This window comes from Catharus ustulatus, assembly GCF_009819885.2.
Source record: "Catharus ustulatus isolate bCatUst1 chromosome Z unlocalized genomic scaffold, bCatUst1.pri.v2 scaffold_29_arrow_ctg1, whole genome shotgun sequence".
Lineage (NCBI taxonomy): Eukaryota > Metazoa > Chordata > Aves > Passeriformes > Turdidae > Catharus > Catharus ustulatus.
Window position 1 is genome coordinate 7,784,686 of NW_024879446.1, and position 24,691 is coordinate 7,809,376.

Below are 24,691 nucleotides of genomic sequence, written 5' to 3' on the forward strand. Positions count from 1 at the left end.
AAATTTCGCAACTTTGTACGTTACATAAGGCGCACTGGACTATAAGGTGCACTTTTTTTTTGCAGCGAGGATCCACTGCTGGCTCCCCCCACACGGCTGACGACCACGGCCCTGCCTGCCCCTGCCAGCCGCGGCCTGGCCTGCCCCTATTGGCTGCGGCCCCGCTGGCCCTGGAGCCTTGACCCCACCTGCACCTGCCAGATGTGGCACCGCAGCCCCACCTGCCCCTATTGGCTGTGGCCCCACTGGCCACGGCACCGCGGCCCGGCCTACCTGTGCTGGCCACAGCCCTGCTGGCCACGCCTGCCCATGCCAGCCATAGCCCCGCTGGCCCCTCCTGCTCCTATCGACTGCGGCCCCGCAGCCCTGCCGACCGCTATTGGCTGCGGCCCTGCCCAACCCCAGAGCTGCGGCCCCACCTACCCATGCTGGTTGCAGCCCCGCCAAACCCAGTGCCGCGGCCCCGCCTGCACCTATTGGCCGTGGCCCTGCTTGCTCTGCCTGCCCCTATCAGCCACGGCCAACCGACCCCATCTGCCCCTATCAACTGCGGCCCCGCTGCCCCCAGCACCACGGCCCCGCCTGCCCCATCAGCTCTGGCCCCGCTGACCCCGGCACGGTGGCCCCGTGGGGCTACCCACAGCTCGGGGGCAGCGCGGGGTGGGGCCGCCCTCAACTCAGGCTGTCCGCGGCTCGGGGGAGGCACGGGACGGGGCCACTCTCGGCTTGGGGGCAGCGTGGGGCAGACCCGCCCTAGGCTCAGGGCAGTGCAGGGCGGGGCCCCCCTCGGCTCGAGGCCACCCTCAGCTTGAGGCGGCACGGGGCTGCCCGCTCCCTCCCTCCCTGTGTGGGGGCTGCCCGGTCCCGCCCACCCCATGTGGCTCCTGCTGGCCGGGGGCTGCCCAGTCCTGCCCCCCCTCATGGCTCGGCTCACAGCTGGCACTTCCAGGTTGACAAATTTCTGAACTTTGTACAATATATAAGGCGCAATGGACTATAAGGCGCACTTCCGGGTTCGTACCAAAATTTTAGTCAAAAAGGTGCGCCTCATAGTCGTGAAATTACTGTACTTCACACAGCTCTGAAGTACTAGCTTCCCAACAGCATTTTACTAATTTCCTGTCTGATTCTGCAACTTCACATAATTTTTTTGCCAAAGTAAATTAAATAATTTCTGATGAATAATTTCTAATTTTACTAATTTTGGTGTTATTTGCATTGGAAATAAATCAGTAGTTAGTAGTATAAGATCATTCTTCTTTTGTGTTTGAGTCTACATTTAATTTTACTGTTCAATTTACTGAGGGATCATTTAATTGCTTAATAGAAGAGGAGTTATAATGCTCTTGAACATGACTCCAAGCAACAAATGGGCTGAAAGAAACAAGGAAAGTAACAGAATTTACAGAATTGACTGAAAATATTTTATGGGGAAGATTCAGAAAGCTGGGAGAGGAGTTACCACATCTAGACTTAAGAAGAAGAAGATTCCATTATGTAGCAGTGTCCTGACTAATGTCCTAGGTAATAATGGATTTTACAGGGTAGGTTCTATGCAGCATCTTATTTTTTATACAACCAAAAAGGTTTTAAGTGCAAGGGATAGAGGTTTACTGTCATAAGCACAGCGTTCTGGCACAGGTACAGTTTTGAATGAAAGAAATTTAAGTTTTTGGGGTTTTTTTGATTTTTGGGTATTTTTTTTGTTGTTTGGGTTTTTTTTTAACAATTGCTGCCAATATGATTGAAGACAGACGTACTGAGGCAAAAAGCAATAATAATGAAATGTGGTGGAAGTCCATTTCAGCTTTGGCGATGTATTGTCTGCAATATAATAGAACAAAAGGTATCCAGGATAAAAGCAATGTTCATGGCTGAGGAAATCAAATATATTGATCTATTGCAAGGATCAAAATTATTTTTTACTTTACATGCACAAATGTGTGTTCACTGTTGAAATTTATCTGTAGCAGCACTGTTGATATTTCTGAGTAATATTCATGAAATTGTGTGGCTAGCAGGGAAAGAGGAAAAACATACTTCCCTGGCAACAGTTTGTTCTTCTTTTTCTCCTCTTACTGTTGAAGAAAAATAAAACTGTTGAGTTCAAATGTCATCATACTGACCTGTTGATTTTGTCTCATTCATGCCTGGTCATGCCTGGTGTGCATACAATTCCACTAAATAGTAATAGTGGAGTTTCAGTGTCACAGTTCAGCTCTGCGAACCTTGGGACCAGACCAGCCAAGAGTGGTGTGGCAAATAAAAATGACAGACACGACTGGGTTACCCAAAAAGTAAAACAACAGAAAGTGAACACACAGTATAGGGTCAACCACCCAAGGCTCCAAATGGGTAGGTTGAACAGTATATATATGCATATATGTACTGTAATTTCACGACCATAAGGTGCACCGGACTATAAGACGCACTTTTTTTTTGCCGTGAATATCCGTGCAGCGCACAGCAAAGTAACTAATTATTTTACTGACAGGTGCTCAGTTTGCAAACATTTTTCACAAATTGGTGTAGCCTTTAAATGTAACCCTAAGCACCCTCCCCGTGCGCGGGGCCTGGCACTCCCACCTGCCCCCGACTGGCAAGGCGGGGCTTGGGGCTGCTGCAGCTCGTGGCTGCCTGTGGTTTGGGGCGACTCGGGGCTGCCACGACTTGGGGCCACCACGGCTCACACCTTGGGGTTACTGTGGTTCAGGGCGGCTCAGGGCCGTCCACAGCTTGGGACTGTCTGCGGCTCGTGGCCACCGGCGGCTCGGGGCCACCGACGGCTCGGGGCAGCGTGGCACTGCCTTCTCCCTCTCTCCCTGTGTGGCTGCTGCTGGCTGCAGGCTGACCAGTGCCGCCCAGCCCGCGTGACTGCTGCTGGCCGGGGCCCAGCCGGTGCTGCCCAGCCCGCACAGCTCCTGCTGGCCGGGGGCTGCCCAGTGCCACCCAGCCCACGTGACTGCTGCTGGCCGGGGCCCAGCCGGTGCTGCCCAGCCCGCACAGCTCCTGCTGGCCGGGGGCTGCCCAGTGCCACCCAGCCCACGCAACTCCTGCTGGCCGGGGGCTGCCCGGTGCCACCCAGCCCACGCTGCTCCTGCTGGCTGCGGCTACCCACTGCCGCTCATCCTCGCGACTCTGCGCTCCCGTGACACCGCCCCCCACATTGTGGCTCACACTTCTGGGTTGGCAAATTTCACAACTTTGTCCATTATATAAGGCGCACCGGACTATAAGGCGCAATTCTGGGTTCAGGGGAAAATTTTAGTCAAAAGGGTGAAATTACTGTATATGGTAGATCTCGGGTTTGGTCTGAGTGCAGGGATCCAACCACAAACCAGGATTAGGAATATGCAAAATAATGTGGCAAACGACAACCAGTCAGGGGAGAGAACTGGAAACATTCTAGAAGCACAGTCTTATAGGGGCAGGCCTTCTGACGTATCGGTCCCGTGGGTCCTCGCTTCTCTAATTTTGATCACACTAACCTGACCATTAGTCCCTCTACCTACAGACCTGATTCCCATGGCCTTAAGTTGTTGCTTTCTGTGTAAGAAGATGGGACTGTCCCACTCTCCATCTCAGTCAGCTCCATTCCCACATGTCAGCAGCCTAAAAATTAGTTACAAGTTTGGAAATAGCTCGCCAGCATATTTCCCACATTGCCTGTATTAATGGAGACTGTATTAATTGGAATTTTGTGACCCACATTCTTTAATGAAGACTGCAACCCTGTCACCTGTACACCAAATCATTTGTAATTGAGTGTAGAGCAATACAGCCCCTGTAAAAGCTGTCAGAAGACAAGGCAAATAGGAGTGAATTTATCTGCTGAGATCATGTATCTGGAAATATCATTTAGTAGCAGTTCAGTTAATTTTGCTTTTCATGGTCACCACTCTGCTAACACAACTGTTTAGCCTTCTGGATTATGAAACAGAAAATGATTCACCACATTTTCTTCCTCATAAAATTCTAAAATTCATGCTGCTCAAAAGTATAAATAATATTGAAAGTACAGTAATTTGACGATTACAAGCCGCACCTGAATATAAGCCGCAGTTCCAGGTGTCGGCAACGTTTTTGTCCATATATAAGTCACACTGGATTATTAGTCGCACTTCCGTTCGCAGCGAGGATCTGCATGCAACTTTCACAAAGTTGACAGATTGTAAAAGAATCGCGTGATCACGGGGTTTATTGGTTTGACCCTGCTCGGGGCGGCCACCAAGGAGCAGCCCCGGTCCCACTTGCTGCTGCCACCAGGAAGCCCAGGAGTGGCGTGCCCGGCCGGTGCTGCCGGGAAGAAGGAGAGGGGCGTCCCCAGCCGCTGCCGCTGGGAAGAGGGAGAGGGGCGTGCCTGGCTGCTGCTGCCGGGAAGCCCAGGCTGGGCGGCGCCGCCGCCCCGCACCTCCTGGGGCCGGACAGTGCCACTGCTGCCCCACCTCCCGGGGCCAGGCAGCGCTACCGCTGCGCCACCACTGGCCCACCACCCGGGGCTGGGTGAGCTCCGACTTGGCTCAGGGTTGCTGCAGGCTCGGACTTCCAGGTTGGGAAATTTCCAAAATTTGTTCATAAATTAACCACTCCTGAATGTAAAGCCGCACTTGCAGTTTGGAAGCAAAATTTTAGTCAAAATGGTGTGGCTTATAATCGGGAAATTACTGTAATTATTCTTCAGGCAAAAAGGAAGAAATTTGTTTCTTCAGCCTGTGTGACTGCTTACCCATCAAGAAAAGTCTTCGAAACTGCTGCAGATGTGCTACAGATAAATGTTTGCCGCTCTAGTGTATGACTGTGTGGATCCTTTCCATAAGCTAAAATTTGCTTAAATTTTGTTCCTGATAATAGAACAGACTGCATTAGCATTCCCAGAAGGATTGTTTTTACAGAAAATAAGGCACGGTTTTGCTTTATTTTTTTAAAGAAAAAAAAAAGGCACTCATTTATCTCAATCATACCACTGCTGAAGGAGAGAACGTTTTCTATGACAAAACAAAGGGTTTTCTGAAATATTCCAGTGATGATTAAATAGATTTTTTCATCATTTTGTTTTTAGGCTGCAGGTTTTAAGCTTTATTAATGAGTGAAGGAAACCTGAAACTTCCAGTGGTTGTCTGACTTAAAATGTGTTTGTATGTGATTGTCACTAACATTAGTAAGACCACTTTCACTTAAGTTTGCAATCATGATTTCATTAAATGTATATACATGTGGGTCATTTGAATAATTACAAGTACAGTAATTTTACGATTATACACTGCACCATTTTGACTAAAATTTGGTCCCAACCCAGAAGTGTGGCTTATAATCAGGTGCGGCTTATATATGGACAAAGAACAAAAAGTTACTGGTTTAGTTTGGAGGACAGGTGTCTGTTGAGAAAGGCAGGAACTTCTCTTTGAGAATGGAGAATGTAAACCCCCTCCCTCCAAATTATTATAATTTTGAAATCAAGGGGCTTTCAGGCAAAAATATGGGAATTAGGAATAACAGTTCTTTACTAGGGAAATTAAAATAGAAATACAGTACTACAAAGAAACAAACTCCAAACCCTGACAAAGTCAGAGTACAACCTGACACTTGGTCAGGCAGGGTGTTGGTTGCAGTTCAATTAAATGGTGATTGCAGTCCTCTTGCAGTGACAGATGTGGTTCAGTTGAAGCAGTGCTCCTGTAGAAGGTGCAGTTTCCCTCTGTATGTCCAGTGGTGTAGTGGAGAAATACGGTTTTCCTCTGGAGTCCAGTGGAGAAAGGGCTCCCTTAGTGTCCCCAAAACCTCTGTTTTTATCTTGGTAAGAAATGTTGGCCTCTTCCCCCTGGCTGGAGCAATTTCCAATGGGATGAAGTAATTTTATCAGTCACACAGTGGGACTCAATGGGCCATTAGCAGAAAATGACTTGCTGGAGGAAGGATGGGTTGTGAAAAGATAAAGAACAATGCCCTGCCTGGTTTCAATGGATGGCCCATTAGCAGGCTATCTCGCACGGAGATAAGGATCACTACCCCCACCCTCAACAGATGGTGATAAAATAGATACCTTTTATCACACTCTGCTTTGTAACCCCAGACAGTTGCCAACACCCAGACATGCAGCTTATAATTAGGTGTGGCTTATATATGGAAAAGAATGAAAAGTTGCTGACACCCGGAAGTGCGGCTTATAATCAGGTGCTGCTTATAATCGTGAAATTACTGTAATTCAGATCCACAGTTTAACATGGGCTTTCTTCTTCCTCACAAGAATACTCATATACATTGCTTGTCATTTATGGCAAATATGTATTTAATATTATTTTTAGACTGGTATAAAGAAAATTTAATATTTTGTGTATCAAAAATTGTTGCTGCCATTTTGAGCACAAACTATAATGAAAACTAGTGGCTGACACACAAATAGACCTTATTATCGAACTGTGTAGCTTCCAATATACAACTTTGGTTGACCTGTACTTTGTCTACTGATTATATCCCAATTTGCAAGCAAACATTGTCTCCTTTGGTATTGAGGCACTCTGCTTTTTGGAAAAGTAAACACGTGATTCAAAACTGGAGAATTTTTTTTATCTTCTAAACGAATGTGGTGTGTATACATACCAATTGTTTATCTAGCCCATTAAATCATTAATTATTTCAGTTTTTAGTTTTCTTTTTAAAAAGGTGTCCTGAATTAAGTTATTTGGTAACCTATCTCATTCTTATGTAACCATATAAAAGGGAAAAAACTTTCATGTTTATTAAGGTGTTTATGTAAAGGAGCCAAAAGGTAAATTAAATCCCACTAAGCAACTTAGATGAGCAGTTACTTTAGCATGGATGTGCATTTTTACTCTGTTGAAACCATATTTATATTTTAAATTTGGCATTTTCCTAATGTTTAGTACTAATAGTTAGACATGCTCAACTTGGCATAAACAGTGCTGTATTTTCTGATCTAGTTAGATTTTGTTAGAGAGAAAAGGTTCTGCTGTGCTAAACTTCTTTGCTGTAGAAATGGCTTTTATTTTTAAGGGAATGGATTAGATGCCTGAATGTGAAGTACACTAGAGAAATACTTTATAAAGCAAGTATTTTTCAAGCCCTTAGGAGATATCGTTTTTTGTTTGCATTTCATCACACTAATTGTTATTGAAAGAGTTCCTCAGGTGAATACACTTGGCTCATTTTATGACGTTTTATTATATTCATTATACAAGACAGCTAATTAATGCTAGAAGTGTTATTATTCTAAGAGAGATTATGTAGCCATTCAATTACAAACATCTTGGAGATCCACTGCAGGTGACGGTATTTGACACCTTACTCTTTAAGGAATTACAGATAATTTATGTTTTTTCTCATCAAAACTCAGCTTTAGCTGTTATAGAAGAATAAACACAACTTAGTTCAGATGTTAAACAAGGAGGATTTTCAAAATGCGTTCTCTGAAAGTAGTTACTTTGTTATTTTTCAAGCCAACTTGTGATGATTCACAGTATGGAACCTTTAAAAATTATCTTCGTTTCTCCCTATCAGCTGTGCTCACTCTCAGCATCCAGCTGTATTGATTTATATGAACAACTTCAGCTGCATTAGTCATAATGAAATGAATGTCTAGTTACATCACTTTTCTCTGACTGTGTTTTCCGAAGCAGAACAATATAACTGCATTGGAACGTATTAAATGTTATGTTAACAGACACAGAATCCTGTGTTAAAGTTAATTTATGTTGAGTTGTGGAGTGATACATGCTGACAAAAACAGGAAAGTGCAGAATTGAGGCTGACAAGCTGTCCTTGCATGATTGCATAGATTTGTTGCAGTACATGCTGTATGTAACTTCATGCTGTGATCTGAGACCTAAGCAACAATTTCCACAATAGGAAAAAGAGCAGTCTGTCAGCCACTGCATCAAACCTTATTGTTCTTTTTTGATTCCTTTTAGATCTCTAAATGTACTTTCAGTAATATGTTTTAACTCAGCAATTTTAAGAAAAGTATTATATCAGTTCCAGACTTCAGTGAAGTAAAATAAGTACATACAGATTATTTATAAAAACATGTGTTTCCACCTTACTTTATTTTATTTTACTTTAAAAATCACAAGTAACATCTTCACAATGGCTTAAACTCCACTTTGGCAAACATCTTTGTGATTCTACTAGAGATAAATGCACATCTGGAAGGATAATGTAGACCTTGCTTTAGCCCTCTTCATGCCTTTTTCCATGGCTGCCCAGTCTTCTCTGAAAAGATTCCTTTTCCTTGACGAATAGAGCGCTAGCACTTCTGATCACTGCAAAGCCTCTACCAGCAAATGCTATTCCCAGAGCTACCTTAAAACACTCATCCACAAATGTACTCAGGCATAATTAGATAAGAAATCTGCACAAGCTTAAGGTAAAATAAATACTGTCACTGCCTGTGCTCATATCATCCTGCCTGTATCCTAGCTTCATGCCCCTCCTGCTCAACCAGGTTTTCTCCCTTCAACAGTGGAAACAGAAATACTATTACCACTATACTTGAACTGTATCTGTTACTCTTAAGCTAATTTCTTTGGCTGATAATTGTCTTAAAATCTGTTGTGCCTGGAAGAACTTTGTTGTCCCTTAGCTGTAGCTGTCCCTATGCTGTATCTTTCGAACCACAGAATTTTTTAGGTTGGGAAAAACCTTCAAGATCATTGACTCTAACCATTATGCTAAATATAACTACCAAGTCTACCTCTAATCCAAGTCCCTGAGTGCCATCTCCAGGAATGTTGACACCACCAGTACCCTGGGCAGCCTTTCCTGGTGACTGACAACAGTTTTGGTGAAGAAAGTTTTCCCAGGATCAAATCTAAACTTCCCTTGTCTCAGCTTGAGGCTGTTTTCTCTCATCCTGTTACTTGTTACTTGGGAGAAAATGCCAATCTCCACCTGGATTCAGCCTCTACTCAGGGAATTGCAGAGAGCGGAAAAGCCTCCTTGAGCGTCTTTTTCTTCAGGCTGAACATCCTCAGCTCCCTGAGCTGCTCCCCATCAGATTTGGGCTCCACTCCCTTCCCCGCCTCAAGTGCCCTTCTCTGGACGCCCTCCAGCACCTCAGTGTCCTTGTAGTGAAGGACCCAAAACTGAACACAGAATTTGAGGTGAAACTTCCTATGTGTAGCAATCATATTAGCGTTAGTTACATGGCTAACAATTGGTTGTTGATAAAAGAGGGCAAAACTAATGTATGAAGACATTCTAAACAAAATTAAACTATCTTAAAAGCAAGAAACAGTTAAAAGAACAGTGATGGTGCACATGGATTGCTTTGTCTGAAAGTTCTTTTTTCAGACCCCTTTTTTAATACTATGAAAATGCTATAATGGTGCATCAGTCAGATCACTAGGTAACATCAACTGTTGCTGCTATTTTTCAGATTGCTTTCCTAGTACAAGCCTAAGCATTTCTTCAGTATGTATTAGAATAATTTTTTACTTTTCTACCACCATCTGAAGTTGAATAATTTCTTCCTTCTCTTTATGGACCTCTTAACTCCTCTTTTTGAAATAATAGCTTTCAAACTGTGGTCCTCAATAATGTGGGAAGTAGATGGTAGACTGATGTTACAAACAGGTCTTTTGTAGAGAAATTTGACAATCAGGATGTTTGATGCTTTATCAGATATATTGAACATTTGCATTGGTTTGTTCACATTTCTAGCAGTTAGCTGCACAGTCAAAATGTTACAGATGTGCACATGGAAAGCATTGTACTATGTTCAATGAAATCTTTTTTATTATTATAATTTATTTAGGAGAAAAATTGTTTAAGGGGAAACATAATGTGCCAGAGAATGATATTCCAGGGCTACAAAGAGTTGTAATAAAGATGTTGATATTCTATCTTATGAAATATTCATGTATTTATTTTGACTATACAGATATGTCTACATATATCTATATGTGTAGGAATCTCTTCTTGTTTCACTTTTTAATATTTTTTCTTTTGTCTTCATTTCTTTCAAAATGTGTTATATTTCATAAGATCGCTCACTTTCTGTTCTACCTAGCCCTTTCAAACATAGCTGCCTTTTGATAACATAATGCATAGTCTCTTGAAGTGCAATTTTTTCATTCAGTGATGTTCTGTCAAGCTCTCTGAGTTCCCAGGCATTCCACTGTACAAGATTTTACACAGCAACCCTAATCCTATTGCATGAACCCCAGTTTTCCAGTCTTCACTTACCATATTGCAAGAAGACTGAGTAAGGAGAGTGAGGATGAACTGGCAGGGTTAGAAAAATAAATATGTGGTTCTTATTAATAATAAACAGTACTCTTAAAGCAGAGAGCAATAGATACTGTATCAATATTTTAAAGTGGCATTGGGTTTGTTTCTAGGACTTAAAAAGTACTGCATGTTCATTGAAGTACATGAAGAGCCTGTCTGGTGTAACACCTCATGCTCTGTGGTTTATTTGGTTGTATTGCCAATTACATTTCGTGAAAGTATTGTCTTTTAGTTTTTGTGTGTTCTGGTGAACAGTCAAATATGTAACCTCTCATTGAGTGTGGTGCAGTTGTACATCAGGTGTTATACAATTAAATTCTAACTTTCTATAGCCATTTTCTTCCACTTTTAGATTGTGTACATTAAATTCTCTTTTTGTAACCAGTTTTTATCCTCTAGTAAGTATTTATTTGGCTCTTTCGTCTCAATTTGATTCAATTGTATGTACTAAAATTGTATCTATTGCACTCTACTTGCTGCTAAGCTTATCAAAACTTAGGAGTTGTTACATTGAATCATTATTTAAGTAGTTATTGTTCTACCATCAAATAGTGTGAAATTCTTTAGTGCGTGACAGAAGTAACATGCTGTCATGCATTTATTAGATGTTCTTCATCCTCCAGTCTTTTAATCTTTTTGATGTGAACTCTTTCAAATTGATGAATTTATGACTCCTCTTTAAAAGGGCAAAATGCATAATTCTGTTGTTCTTGAGCTTAGGACCTGTGTTTTCAACATTTTCTGTCTTTGGCAGAATGAGTACAGACCTCTGTCACAGATGTCATCCTCTGTCTCAGCAAGTATTCGCAGACCATGGAGCAGGCTTTTCAAAGTCACTATTTATTAATCAGAAGAATACAGTAGCTAGATTCCTTAGCTAAATGTACAAAAGGGTGTGTTCCCACATCATTTAGGATTATCTTCTGTCATTCTCCAAAGAGGCGCACTCTAATCTTGCCTGATCTCACAATTGAACCAGCTAAACTGTTAAATTCCCTCTCTGGGAAAGCATCTTCAGTCTCTACCTCCTCTCTTACAATCCCATATGACTAACAGTACTTTTTTGACGAGTATCTCTACATCCTGATTTTTTATTTCTTCTGTGAAATTTGGACTTGACAGACTTTAGCGATTGTAATATTTTGAATTACGTACGTGTACATATTACATATATACAATTATATGCATGTTTTTATGTAATAGCCTAAAAATATATATTAATTAATATATCTTTGCTAAGTGATACAAAGTGAGTTTTCTAGCTTCTGCCAGTTTATCATCTTAAACTGCTCCAGCAAACATTCAGTGATCTTTACATCTGTCTATATTTGATGTTCTGCCTTCTGTGACTGTGTCTGTAGCTCCTGGAGTACTCTAAGGTATGGCTTTTTAGAACCATTTACAGAAGTTTAGGAGCACTGCATACACCAGTTATCCAAACAATTCAGGATTTCCAAACAGGTTGTTTCTTTCCTAGATTAATGCATTGCATTTACATCAGATCATTCAGGTTTACAGATCTGGCTTTTCGCTGTCCTTCAACAGTGGCTGTTGTATCTGAATGCTACTAAGTTTCTGCATACAAGGGCAGCTTAGAGTTACAACTCTCAGAGGTTAGGTACGTGTTGTTTAAATAAGCCTAAGCTGCATTATTTACTTTGAAAAGAGAGTATTTAAATTTCTTTGTTCCAGATTAAAGGGGTTCCATTAAATTTTGGTGCCTTTGTGAACATGACCCAAAAAAAATTTTCTGTCTCTAGACTGGAAGAAGTCCTTTTAAGAGTCCATAGCACCACTTCTCAATACTCTTCTGATGTAAAAAAAAAAAAAAAAAAAAAAAATATATATATATATATATATATATATGTTTATATTTACATATTCCTGTCCACTGATTCAGTTGTCTCATGAGAAAAAGGCAGTCAGATTGACAAGGCTTGGTTTGTACTTGCTATGTCAGTGCTGCCTGTTCCCAGTCATCTTTCTGTTCCTAAGATGTGGCTTCCAGGAAAATTTGCTTAATGATTTTCTTGGGGATTGAAGCCAGGCTTACTGCCTTCCGCTGATAATCAGGCTGTGTGTGTGACAATGACGGAAATTACTTCAGTGCAAAATAATGCGAAGAAAATGAGTTATGTTTTAGTGTCCCCAGGAAAGTGAAAATTGAGCTGGTATATAACAGCTTGGTCCATAGGGACTATTTTATCATCGACCTTAGGGTTAAAAGCAGCAACTCCAGCCACTTTCGCAGTCCATTTCTGAAAATGTTATTTTTAAATATTTTTATAAACGGTCGGCAGTCAGGACTGAAGTAAATATGCTGCATGCCTTTCAGTTTGTAATACTAAGGTCTTTTTGCATTCTTGTACTGAAAATTTGGGTGGGGAGGTGCTTTGTTTAATTTGTTTTTTGCTGTTGGTGTGCATTGAGTAAGATATACTGAAATGGCTGAAGAGTCACAGAGCTTATGTTCAGGATTAATAGATTTAATTTAGACTGCAGATGTATTTATGATTAAATCATTGCTGTCAGTGTTGGATTTTTTCTTGAGAGACATGTATAAAACACAACTAACCATTTTCTTTGACTGTCCATAGGTTAGTTCTTAGTCCATGGTATAGTTTGTTCTTAATATGGACTTTTGGGGTAACAGGTAACATTACGATAATTACTGTTAACAGGTAACAACATAATAGTTGTAACATTAAAGATAATTTTGAAAGATCATTCTTTTCTGTATTTTCAATTTAATTTCTAGTTTAGTATAAAGCTTTGCTTACATTGTAGGACAGCAAGTAGTAACCTTTTTGCAAATGTTTATTTGTACATACTTTCAGTCTCATCAAATAGCCAAGATAAAGAAATAAAGCAAACAATAAGATTAATTTTACCTGGGAAGTCATAGCCCTCTAAGTGCCCTGTGTTTCATGGAGTTTTATCTGTAGGATTAAAGTTGGTTAGCAATTGCCTGGTCTCTTTGTATATTAAGGTGGCATTGGGTACAGCAATTAGGTACTGTACCAACTTAATGCTAATCGTATACCACAACCAGACCACTGCCAAGTAACTATATGCCAATTATTTTTGTGACTCTCAAAGAAAAGATACTTACCTGTATTAAATGTATTTCATGTTAAAAAATATAAAGTAAAATACTTCTTCCGCATGGAAGATGTCTGTCGTCTTTCCTCTCACATGAGGACTTTTCAGTCCTTAGGACTTTCTTGCCTCCAGGGTTTTTACTAATATTTCTTTAAGTAACAAATACTTTACACAGTGTGATTTAATTTTCAAAATTTAAACCAGAAATACATAAATTTATGTGTTGCCATTTTCAAACAGCTTATTTTTTTTAAACTTACAGTGATATCACCATTTGAGTGGTTTGCCACCATACTCCCAAATTAAGGTCAAAAAATTATTTCAGAGAGAAGATATTTAACCAGATTTTCTATACTCTTAAACGAAAAAAAAAGGTTACTCAAGGGGTACAGTATGTCTCCTTTTCACTTCCTTGAGGCAGCTGGTTAGGTTGGTTTCCCGTTGTGGTCATGTCAATCTTTCTTTCTGCATTTTACTGCAGTCCCATCCTTCATTCTCAAGAAATGTTGCCCAATCTGCTTATGCACAAAGGTTCAACAGTAAAATTATCACAGGAGACCTCAAGCAGCCTGAGGGGAAAAACTAAATATACCAGGTTGGCCATGCTGAGATATGATACAGCACTCCACTGGGAAAACTTTTGAAGTTGGGCAACTTTGTTTCAAAACATCTCTAGGAATTACAAAGGAAGAAATATTTATTTGTTCACGTACCTTACTGGGTACTGTGTTTTGTGAGCACTTGTTATAAATATTAAAATACCAGTGGTGTAAAATATTTTTAAAATGAACACTGACCAATCTGCTTTTTGCATCACTTCTGTACCATAGGGAAAGGATTTGCTTGTTGCCTTATAATGTCTCTTACATGGATGTACTGTATGGGAATTTAGTTAAGGAGTAAAGATTGACATTTGATTATGAGAACGGTGAAGTTCAGGGCTATGTCCTCTTTTTATGCTTTTACTTTAATTTCAAGGGAACTGCAATGAATACCAGGAATGTGCTTAAGTGCATGACTGCAAATGGATTTGGCTGAGTTTCCTGGTAGAAGACCAGTTTTTGTACAGATTCTGTCTCATTTGCTTTGCTATTTCCTGGTGGCATTGAAATGGAGAAGTTATGAGAAGTCTTGATTATAAAGGAATTAAAACCCATGTCATGCTACCTGACAGCTGAATGTGCAAAAGCTTGAGCAGAATTAGAGTTTTTACCAGGAAACCAGAACTGGAGTTTTGTGCTGATACATCCATAGTAACCTTTATTTGCTACAAGATGAACAGGAGATGATGAACAAACATTCATTTAGTCATCAAAATACCCTTACAATTTCTAAACAGAAATAAATCTATTCATATAAAAAAGTTGTATCAGGTGGTGAGTCTTTCGTTTGAGGCAGAAGCAGTATGAGTTGTGAACTATGATTCCTCTGCTGGGTGAGCAAGGTAACAGAGAATTCAAGTAGAGATTTCTTCAACTGCTCTGCATGGTTGCAGCAGCTAAACACCTTTTGACACATGAAAATGGAATTAGGCATGTACTGCCTCTCTGCACACAGCAGGTTAGCTAAACTGCAGGATTTGTGTAATTTGCATGGCAGACGACCACCAATCCCATCAGTGCAAGGTCTAAACATGCACATTTAGTTTCATGGACAAAATTATTGAGCTCTTTTCTTATGACATCAAGATTTGCTCTGGAGAATAAAATTTGGTTGCCCTATATAGGTTTCTATAGGCATGCCTTTGTGAAGGAAAGCCTTTTCTATGTATCAGCAATATTTAGTCAATTCTATACTATAGGGACCTGCTAAGATTTCCATTTGTAGATAGAATAATATATTAAAGTCAGTTGATAGTGCATTGTCTATATTGAACAGTATTTTACAATTGCAAAGTGTTTGTGTCTAGTTACATGCTAATTTTCAAGTTCTTTTCCACAAATCACTGGAAATGAAATATTAAACTAATTTTGGTAACTGTTAAGACTTCAGTGCATTCAGATGTTTATAATTTACCTGCATGATGATTACCTTTCTCTTTTGTTTCTAATTCAATAAAACAACATAAATAAAAGATAGTAAATACTTTTTACGTTGTCTATTTTTGGTCTATCTTGTAGCACATTTTCTTCTCTCTCCAGAGCTTTGTTTATTTATATTTTAAACAACTCAGGCAAATGACAGTAACTCCATAATGCAAACAACAGCAGAAGATTATTTCAAAGTATACTAAGCTGAACTGTTACACCATTGTTTTACCACCTGAATGTATTGGTTTCTTTGCTAATTTTATTTTTATTACATCTACTTATTCCAGTTTTAAGTCTCATAAAGTTATAAAGTTTTTTTTGTAAATTAGGCTCCCCAGGACTTAGTAGAGAATTGTCCAAACCATCTTAAAAGCTTTCGACTATATAATAAATTAAAGAATAATACAATATGTTCTTTTCTATAATTTTTTTATGTTTTATATAGGTATTAATAGATAAATAATTATTATATGTATATACTACATAATGTATACATATAAAAATAAAAATGTAATGGAAGGTTCTGTAAGAAGATTGTTGCTTGGTAATCCTTGGTTGACTGTTTAAAAAAATCATTGGTTGCTCTGTTTAAAACCCTTAGAGAGATTGGCAATTTAAAATTCTAATTCTTACACATTTCAGTGTTTTGACACTTAATGAGAAATAAATAAATGCAAAAATTATTTTTGCATGAATGCATATATGTCTATAATGCCCTTGTGTAAGGATGATATCAATCATAACTAATTTTTAAAAGCATTTTTGTTCGGGCATTACTGAAGGCTGACCAAATGCAGTGCCTTTTAGATTTGCATTTTAGGTAATAACAGGAAGAAAACAGCAACACAATTAAGTCTTACAGAGGTTTTTTTTCAGTTAAATTGAAATAGGATTTATTGATTAAACATTCTACGGTGCATGTAGCACTCTACGGTGTAGTAGGTGCCTGTCATTAAAAAATACTTTAAATTGAAGATAATGGTGTTCAATACACCAGATTTCTGAACAGTTGTATTTGGCAATATTATGCAAAACCTGGGATATTTGTTTCCAGATGTAAAAATAACTTAAAATGAAATTAAGAGTAGGCGAGATATAAGTTGCTTGTACCAAATATATATGTGTTATTTTTTCTGTTGAAACAGCGTTAGACTTGATGACACCCACATAGCAGCCACTGGTTTCACAGGTTATGCGCAGCTGAACAGATACCTTTCCTCTGACAGTCATTTGTGTCTATACTAGCAGATGCATTTACATGTGTAAGTTTAACTTAAAGTTTTCTGAACTATTCCAGCTGATCATCTAAAGATGTTTCCCTTTGCTACAAACCTGGCTCTTTCAACTTCTCAGCTACATCCAAATACCATTGCAACCAGATAACAGTTTTGCTTGATGCAGCTCAAGGCTGTAGGGGTGATTTTCCAATTCCAGTTGGAGACATTACACTTTATCTTGTGCAGAGTAGGAGCTGTACATCAGTTGATTTTCATTCCACAAACCTAGCACTGGAAAAAGAAATATGATATCTTGCTTTTGCCAAAATAAATGGGAGTATAAAAAGGGGGAAAATGAATTGGATGCCTTGTTAAATATTAAAAAAGAGAGAGGTTTCATATGTCAAAGCCACATCTTCAAACTACATGGAGAATTTTTTTGTATCCTTCTCTACTTTATTTCAGTGTATCAGGTTCTTCCTTTTGATTGCTGACTATGTTTTTAATCCTGGCTGTCGTTAGTGTTGAAACACACTTTTGACTATTCACTGCTGGTTGTGCTACAAGTTCTCATGTCACAGAATCCAAACTTAGTCTTGTAAGAGTTTTCCTGTGTGTTCCCTTGTTAAATTACTGCCAGGCTTTTGAAGAATAGCAGTGTATTTTGATTATTTTGGGCAAATGCAGGGAGGAAGAAGTGCTATTGAGCAATGCAAACATTTTCTTAGCTGAAACTTGAAATGTTTTGCTCATACAAGCAGGAGAAGTGTGTGTACTCTGTAAAACAACTTGAGGATGAAATAGCCAAGCTCCTTCACTTAAACCTACCTAACTACCACAGGATTGCAGAAGAATCTAAAGAAAATGTTTCAGGGAGGATCAGAAAAATATTGACTGATAATACTGGCATCTGTATGAGGCAAGTTAGTTATAATATGGAATGCCGTTAGTGAACATGTGAATAAATGCAACGTAACCAGGAAGAGCTTTTGTTAAGAGAGGTTGTGCTTCAGTACTTTGGAGAAGTCAGGAAACTATTAAAAAGACCTGGGTGATACAGTCTGTTGGGATTTCTAGGAAGCATTTCCCACAAGGGAAGGTGATTTTTGAGCGAGGAGAAACTCCTGAACTGCACAATTGCTTTCCACAGGATGTTGTGGATGTTGTGTTTTGTGGGCTATAGGACTGATCAGGTTTGAGAGTACGGAGGCATAAACCCCAGTTTAGAAAATCACTGGCCACATTTTTCAGGTGAGGAAAGTGTTCTGGAAAAGTATTGATACATTTTCAGCAGTTCTCTTTATCTCCCATTGCTGAATGCTGGTAGAAACTGAATAGCATGTCTTTTCTCTAACCCAGAGTGTTCTTGTAAGGGTGCAGTTGTTCACATGGAAATTCCCAGAAAATATGATCACTGGAATTTTTAAATGGCATACCTGCTGTGTTTGATAGATGAACTGTGGTAAAATACGACTTCAGTGTAATATTGTACACTCTTGTCAAAATATTTGGTTTTCCAGAGAGATGTCTGCTAATCTGGGGACAGATATTGTCAGTGTCTTCTACTGGTGTTTAATGGTGATTCTGTGAAAATATTCTCTGTTGATTTTCTTCTTTTTGTCAGTTTTACATGAAGCAGTGAAAATAGTAAAATATGGTTGTAACTTTACATACAGTGGCAATTTATTCAAATGAACTTACATTATTCTAATGTAGTAGAAGGCTTTCAGTATTTTTGCACTACATCAAGTCTATAACATTTTATGTGGAGGTACAATAATCTATAATGACTATAGTTTTTCCCAATTGAAAAATACATGCAGAAAGTTTCTGACTATGCATACTTCTTTTATAGTGATATTTTGAAAGGTTACAAAGGTGTTAAAAGGATACAAAGGTTATTTTCTGTTACATATATATATGTACCTTGCAAAATTAGGACTTGTTTTCAAGAGATGTGCTGGAAAGAAACCAAGAAGTTGATACTGTCCTACAAATATAAGTGCAACCATAATGAAACTAAATAGGTGCTTTTATCATACATTCAATATATGACAAAATTGAGTTAATATTGTCCTTCTTGAAAAACCGCTGCAAGAAAAAAATTATGCACTACTTCCCCTTCCACAGCTTCTGAGAATGTTTCTGACCTCTTTTGGCATATTTTGTTTCCTAATCAAGTCCATCTATATATTTATAAATAATCAAGGTACCCTGACTGCTCTACACCATCAATTCAGTTCTTTGCAGAACTACTGGAACGTGAAGTGGGTTCTTTTTCTCTTCTAGATGTCAGTTACATGCTGATTGCCAGCTCTTTGTAGTTCCTCTTTTTTTTTTCCCCCCTGACATTTGGGAATTTAGAATTAATAGAAAAGCCTCATAGCTGCTGAAAAATCAACTCCTTAAAGATATACACATGACACTCCTTCAACTGTGAATTATCCTACCCCTTGATATGTGGGGGGCTGACTTCTACACCAGAAACCTTGGCCTTTTTTCTTAAACTGGAATTTTAGCTGCTAAAATTTCTGTTAATAAATCCCAGTTTGACTTCCTGAGTCTATATTTCTGAAAAGTGCTATAGTCCGTGGTGACCAGGGTGCCACTGATTTGTATCTTTTATGTCATTGTCATGTCATAACAAAACCTTCCCAGCTGGTGCAGATCCCTTGTGGTTTCTTCTACATGCCTTTTTCCAGCCCATTCAGAATTTCCAGATCCTCTTTCTTTTCATTTCATAAAGGTTAATTTTTTTCTTTTACAGTAATTTCACGACTATAAGGCACACCCTTTTAACTAAAATTTCCCCCCAAAACCGGAAGTGCACCTTATAGTCCGGTGCGCCTTATCTGATGTACAAAGTTGCGACATTTGCCACCCCGGAAGTGCGAGCCCACCGGCATCAGGGCCCCCCCGCGTGGGGCGGGCCCGCCGGCATTGGGGCCTCCCCACCGACATCGGGACGGCCCCCGCGCGGGAGGGGCGAAAGCCGCCAGAATCGGATCGACTGCCGCGCGGGAAGGGGGAAAGCCGCCGGAATCACAGCAGCCGCCGCACGGGAAGGGGAAAAGCCACTGGAATCACAGTGGCCACTGCGTGGAGAGGGGGAAAGCCGCCGGAATCGGAGCGGCTACCGCGCGGGGAGGGGGCAAGCAGTTGGAATCGGGGCAGCGGCGGCACGGGGCAAACCTACCGGCATTGGGTCACCCAGAGCACCAGGGAACTCCTGGAACAACGGGGCCCTGGGGATGCTGCACGGAGCGGCGGTGGGCATAGCCCGGCCCTGCCGGGTACAGGCAGGCCCGGGAGCCAATGGCTGCCAGGTTGAGTCGGGGCCTCGGCCAGCAAACGTGTGGGGGGAGCTGCAAAAAAAAAGGTGCACCTTATAGTCCGGTGCACCTTATCTGATCTACAAAGTTGCAAAATGTACCGGCTCCCGGGGGGTGCGCCTTATAGTCCGGTGCGCCTTATGGTCGTGAAATTACTGTAATTCCTTATGAGCTTTTTAACTCTTTATTTTTTACTGGTAAAGTGTTTGTGAAGAAAACTATTCTTACAAACTAACCATTTGTAAAAACACTTGTTCTTACATCACTAATATGAACAACGAGAAAAAATGCAATCTTATAATATCATTATAGAATATATGACATGAAATTTCCTGCAGAGTTTTCTAAAACCATGTTTTATTGACTCACAAAATGTCCTGCTAATCTCAGTGTTTTGCAGTATTATTTTCCTGGGGAAAAATGTGTTTGTAATATAAAGTCAGTTATTTTCTCTGAAAAGTGGATAGAATTGGTTTTATTCTGTATTTATTTCAATTTCATTAATTGATCCTTGATTCTTCTGAAAAAAGTAATTAAAAGAATTTGTATAGATTATATCTACTAATTGGTCTATTTATCTTGATTGATAGAAAAATATATAGAAAAATATGTTTATCTGTGTGTTTGTATGTGTTTGCACATGCATGTATTCCTAGTATTAAGAGACGACTTTTACATAATTCAGAATTATGAAACATAATCTCATTTACAAAGTGTATAACAACTGCTTCTCAAAACTCAGTTTCAACTCAATTTCACCATTATTCAATGTGTGCATGGAGCTGAGGTTGCCATCTGCAGAGCTGTGTATTTCATGCCTTTAATGTCTTTCCAGCTCTGATAGCCATTGGGAGGTACAGCATGACAATAGAGACAGTGGATGTTGGATGGTGCAAAGAGATCACAGATCGTGGAGCCACCCAGATTGCTCAGCGCAGCAAATCCCTCAGATACTTGGGACTGATGAGATGTGATCAGGTAAGGAGCCTTTGCTTGAGCTGGTGCTTGAGTCTGAGTGTGAGAGTGTTCCTGTGTGAGTGTGAGGGTGACAGCAGGATTTATGAACATATTCACTACTCAACATATTCACTACATATACGCAGTATTCACTACTGGGACAACTGTTCTGGTGTGCTGTGTTCACATATGCAGCTCAAAAGCCACCCAGAGGACTAGAAAGAGCATTATAAGTGTTTGCTGGCATAGTGTCTTGGCTCACAATACAGATTGTGATAAAAGGTCTATTCTATCACCATCTGTTGAGGGTGGGGGCAGTGATCCTTATCTCCGTGGGAGATAGTCTGCTAATGGCCCATCCATTGAAACGAGGCGGGGCATTGTTCTTTATCTTTTCACAACTCACCCTTCCTCCAGGGAGTTATCTTCTGCTCAATGCCATTGAGTCCCACTGTGTAACTGATAAAATTACTTCATCCCATTGGAAATTGCTCCAACCAGGGGGAAGGAACCAACATTTCTTACCAAGATATAACAGAGGGTGGGGGACACCAAGGTAGCCCCCTTCTCCACTAGACTCAAGAGGAAAACCGGATTTTTCCACATCACCACTGGACCTCCAGAAGGAAGCTGCACCTTCTACAGGACCACTGCTTCAGCTGAGTCACATCTGTCACTACAAAAACACTACAGCCACCATTTAATCGAACTGCTGCCAACACCCTGCCTGACGGAGTGTCAGGTTGTACTCTGACTTTGTCAGGGCTTGGGGGTCTGTTTCTTTGTAGTATTGTATTTTTATTTTAATTTCCCTAGTAAAGAACTGTTATTCCCAATTCCCATATCTTTGCCTGAGAGCCGTTTGATTTCAAAATTATAATAATTTGGAGAGAGGGGTTTACATTCTCCATTCTCAAAAAGAGGCTCCTGCCTTTCTTAGCAGACACCTGTCCTCCAAACTAAGACACATAGATTTTTAAAATTCACCCGTAGGTTACACTTGCAGCCTGTGGTGCTCACAAAAGTTTTTTTAAAATCAGCCCTCTGACAGTTTTAAATATTTTTGTCTGAAAATTATAACTGTGACAGACTACTTTGTTTCTTAAAAAGAAAGGAAAAAATCTTTAATGTTATTTCAAGAGTGATTTAGCTAATTTCTATATATCTATGCTCTTGATCATATATCACGGTTTTGAAAACAGAAGGACAAAGATTTGAATCAACCCATTATGCTAAAAAGAGGAAAAAATACTGAGTTTCTTACTATGTAGCTTTATACTTGGAGTATAGTAAGAATGTCTATAAGGTTTATCACTTTATCATTAGAAGAAAAGAGGAGAAGGCAGTTCATCTCCACTTCACCCTGTATATAGCCTTCACAAATTATGTCCCTGATTAGAAGAGAGATCAAGAGGCCTGGGAGCACAGCAGAAATAGCAGAACAAGTCACTGGGAGTCCAGAGTCCCTGACATCAAGTCTTCACAATCCCTGAAGGGATTGATTTTTTTTTCCAGCCATCATGAACAAAATGGCCAGCTTGTGATGCCCATCAGAAGCATCTCCCAAGCTTGTGAATTTCTTATTGGATATACTTTATCGAAAGACAGGTTTTAGTCTAAGAAACTTCATGCTCCAAACCAGTACCCTGCATCCCTCACAGTGCACTATAGAAGACAGTGACAAAACCCAGTATTTCAAATAGCAAGGAATAATAATGTCCAGGTCAGTGGTGAAGTTAGAAATAGCATTTTGCAAAGCCAGCCTTAGGCAGTTTCCAGTTTGTGAGGAGTTAGAACACTTTGGAAGAATTGCTCTGTCTATCAAAGCTGAGTCCACTTAATCTCCTAAACATTAGTGTTTTATAAGAGCCAACAGAGAAAAAGAGTGTGTGAATCTCTTTGATGGATTGTGCTAAGATTATTACTTAGAGAGTGTTAAAAGGCTAACTTAATGTTGGGAATTAGGCCTGACCCGGAATCATCTAACCACTTCTGCATATGTATTTATTTTGTGAATTTAGCTAATGTTGAACAATCAACAAGGATCTAATAAGTGCAATAATTTTATCCTGTGTTCAACTTCTATTGAAAATCAATGATCTTGATGTTGAAAACAAGCTTTACTGCCTCATAAGTTAAACTATATGTAGTTTTTTGGACATGTATTACAGTCTGTATTCCTCTAATTGCTGGTAAATGCTTTTCCAGTTCTTTAGAGGAGTATACATCTTTTGCATTATGAAAGTTAAATGCTAAAAATAAAAGTAAGAAATATTACTTAAGAAAGCTTCAGGGAAGATAGAAAAGCACTGTTGACTTTGTGCATGCGAGTGTGTGTGTGCATCTGCAAGTATTCAAAATATGGTAGCTAAAAGATGTTAAGAAATTTGTAAACACTGTTGCAGCAAACAGTGTAGTAGTGGGACTACCACTGGGAATTTTTTTCTTGTTTTCAAAGCCTTGATGGGAAGAATAGCTCCACAGACAGAATGAAGCAAGTATCCGTGACTTAAAGGATTTTTGACAGCTAGAGGATGCCAACTCCCTTTTTCCACTGCAAATGAACAAAGAAATTACTGAACAAAATTGTGTTCTCATCTGTCTCTCCCCAATATCATGAAGAACTAATTTTTTCCAATGGCTGCTCTATTAAATTACAAGTGTCAGTGTCCAGCACATCATTAAAGAAAATTCTTGGGTGGTGCAGAAGGGTTTATTTACACTCCCTGTTGGCTGAAATTCTTATCTTTCTACTGTTGTGAGCTTGAAGTGAAGGTTAAAAGATTTGTCCCTTTTAACCAGACTTCCTTTTCTGAGGTATGACTGTTATGCTAGTACCAGGTAGCTTTTATGCCTTTCTAAGAATTCCCAGGCATTTGGAATGGAAGTACTTAAACACAGTTACATAAGGAACATATGTAAGTAGACTTCAAATGGGTACCATTAAAACAGTCTTTATGAGTCAGGCTCTTTGGAATTTCTTTGATATGCACTTGACATAAATTAGAGGCGTCAAGGGTCCTCCCCAGAAAGATCAAGAGAGGCTGTAAGCCTGTGTAAAGGCAGTCTCTGTTTTATGCCATTGATTATCCAAGTGCCTCCAGGCAATGTGTTTCAGTAGATGCAGAGCATTATTGATCCACACCATGAAAATAATGAAATTATTCTTTTTTCGTCAAACTGCTATTGCCCTGACCTTTATTTTTATCATTTTTCCTACCAGCTAACATGCACACCACAGGAGCAATATGGTCTTTGCCCTAAAAGAGATGATATTGTGTTGAGAAATGTCATTAAAAAAATGCTGACTTTACCATGAGGTCATCATAATGAGAGCATATATTTCAGTTGTAACTTTTCTGTATCAGATGGGATGCATCTGAGAGATCATCCAGACCTCCTGAAGTGTGAAAGCAATCTACAGTAGAGTCTAAATGTTTTTAAATACCTGTGTTCTGGACAGAACTCCCCACTTGTCTGCATACCACTTATGAACAGGTTCTTAAAGCAGCTAGGCCCATTCTCACTTCTTATCTCTCTCGAAGAACAGAGTATCAACTGTGCAAATAAATTTTTGTGTACATGGGTATGTGTACGTCTGTGCAGGCACCAGGCAGCACTCAGGACTACATTCAGGACAACACAAGTCATATGTTCCATAGAAAGAAAATGTTGCCATTCTGAGTCTCCATTTCTTTTGAAAGCAGTAACAGATAAAATCAGTAGTTATTTAAGGGCTAAGCAGGACATTTTAGAGGTTTGTAACTGCAATGAAAGAGAAGGCATTCCTAGTTTGCATTCTGGGGGT

At 39.8% G+C, this 24,691-nt stretch overlaps 1 protein-coding gene across 1 annotated transcript in view; it reads left to right on the top strand.

Moving 5' to 3' along the window:
* The window catches only part of FBXL17 (F-box and leucine rich repeat protein 17), a 313,938-nt gene that overhangs the window by 277,007 nt on the left and 12,240 nt on the right, over positions 1-24,691 (top strand). The window contains exon 8 of the mRNA XM_033086616.1: positions 20,762-20,904. Coding sequence (XP_032942507.1) covers positions 20,762-20,904 — 143 coding nt within the window. The remainder of the gene's footprint in view (positions 1-20,761; positions 20,905-24,691) is intronic.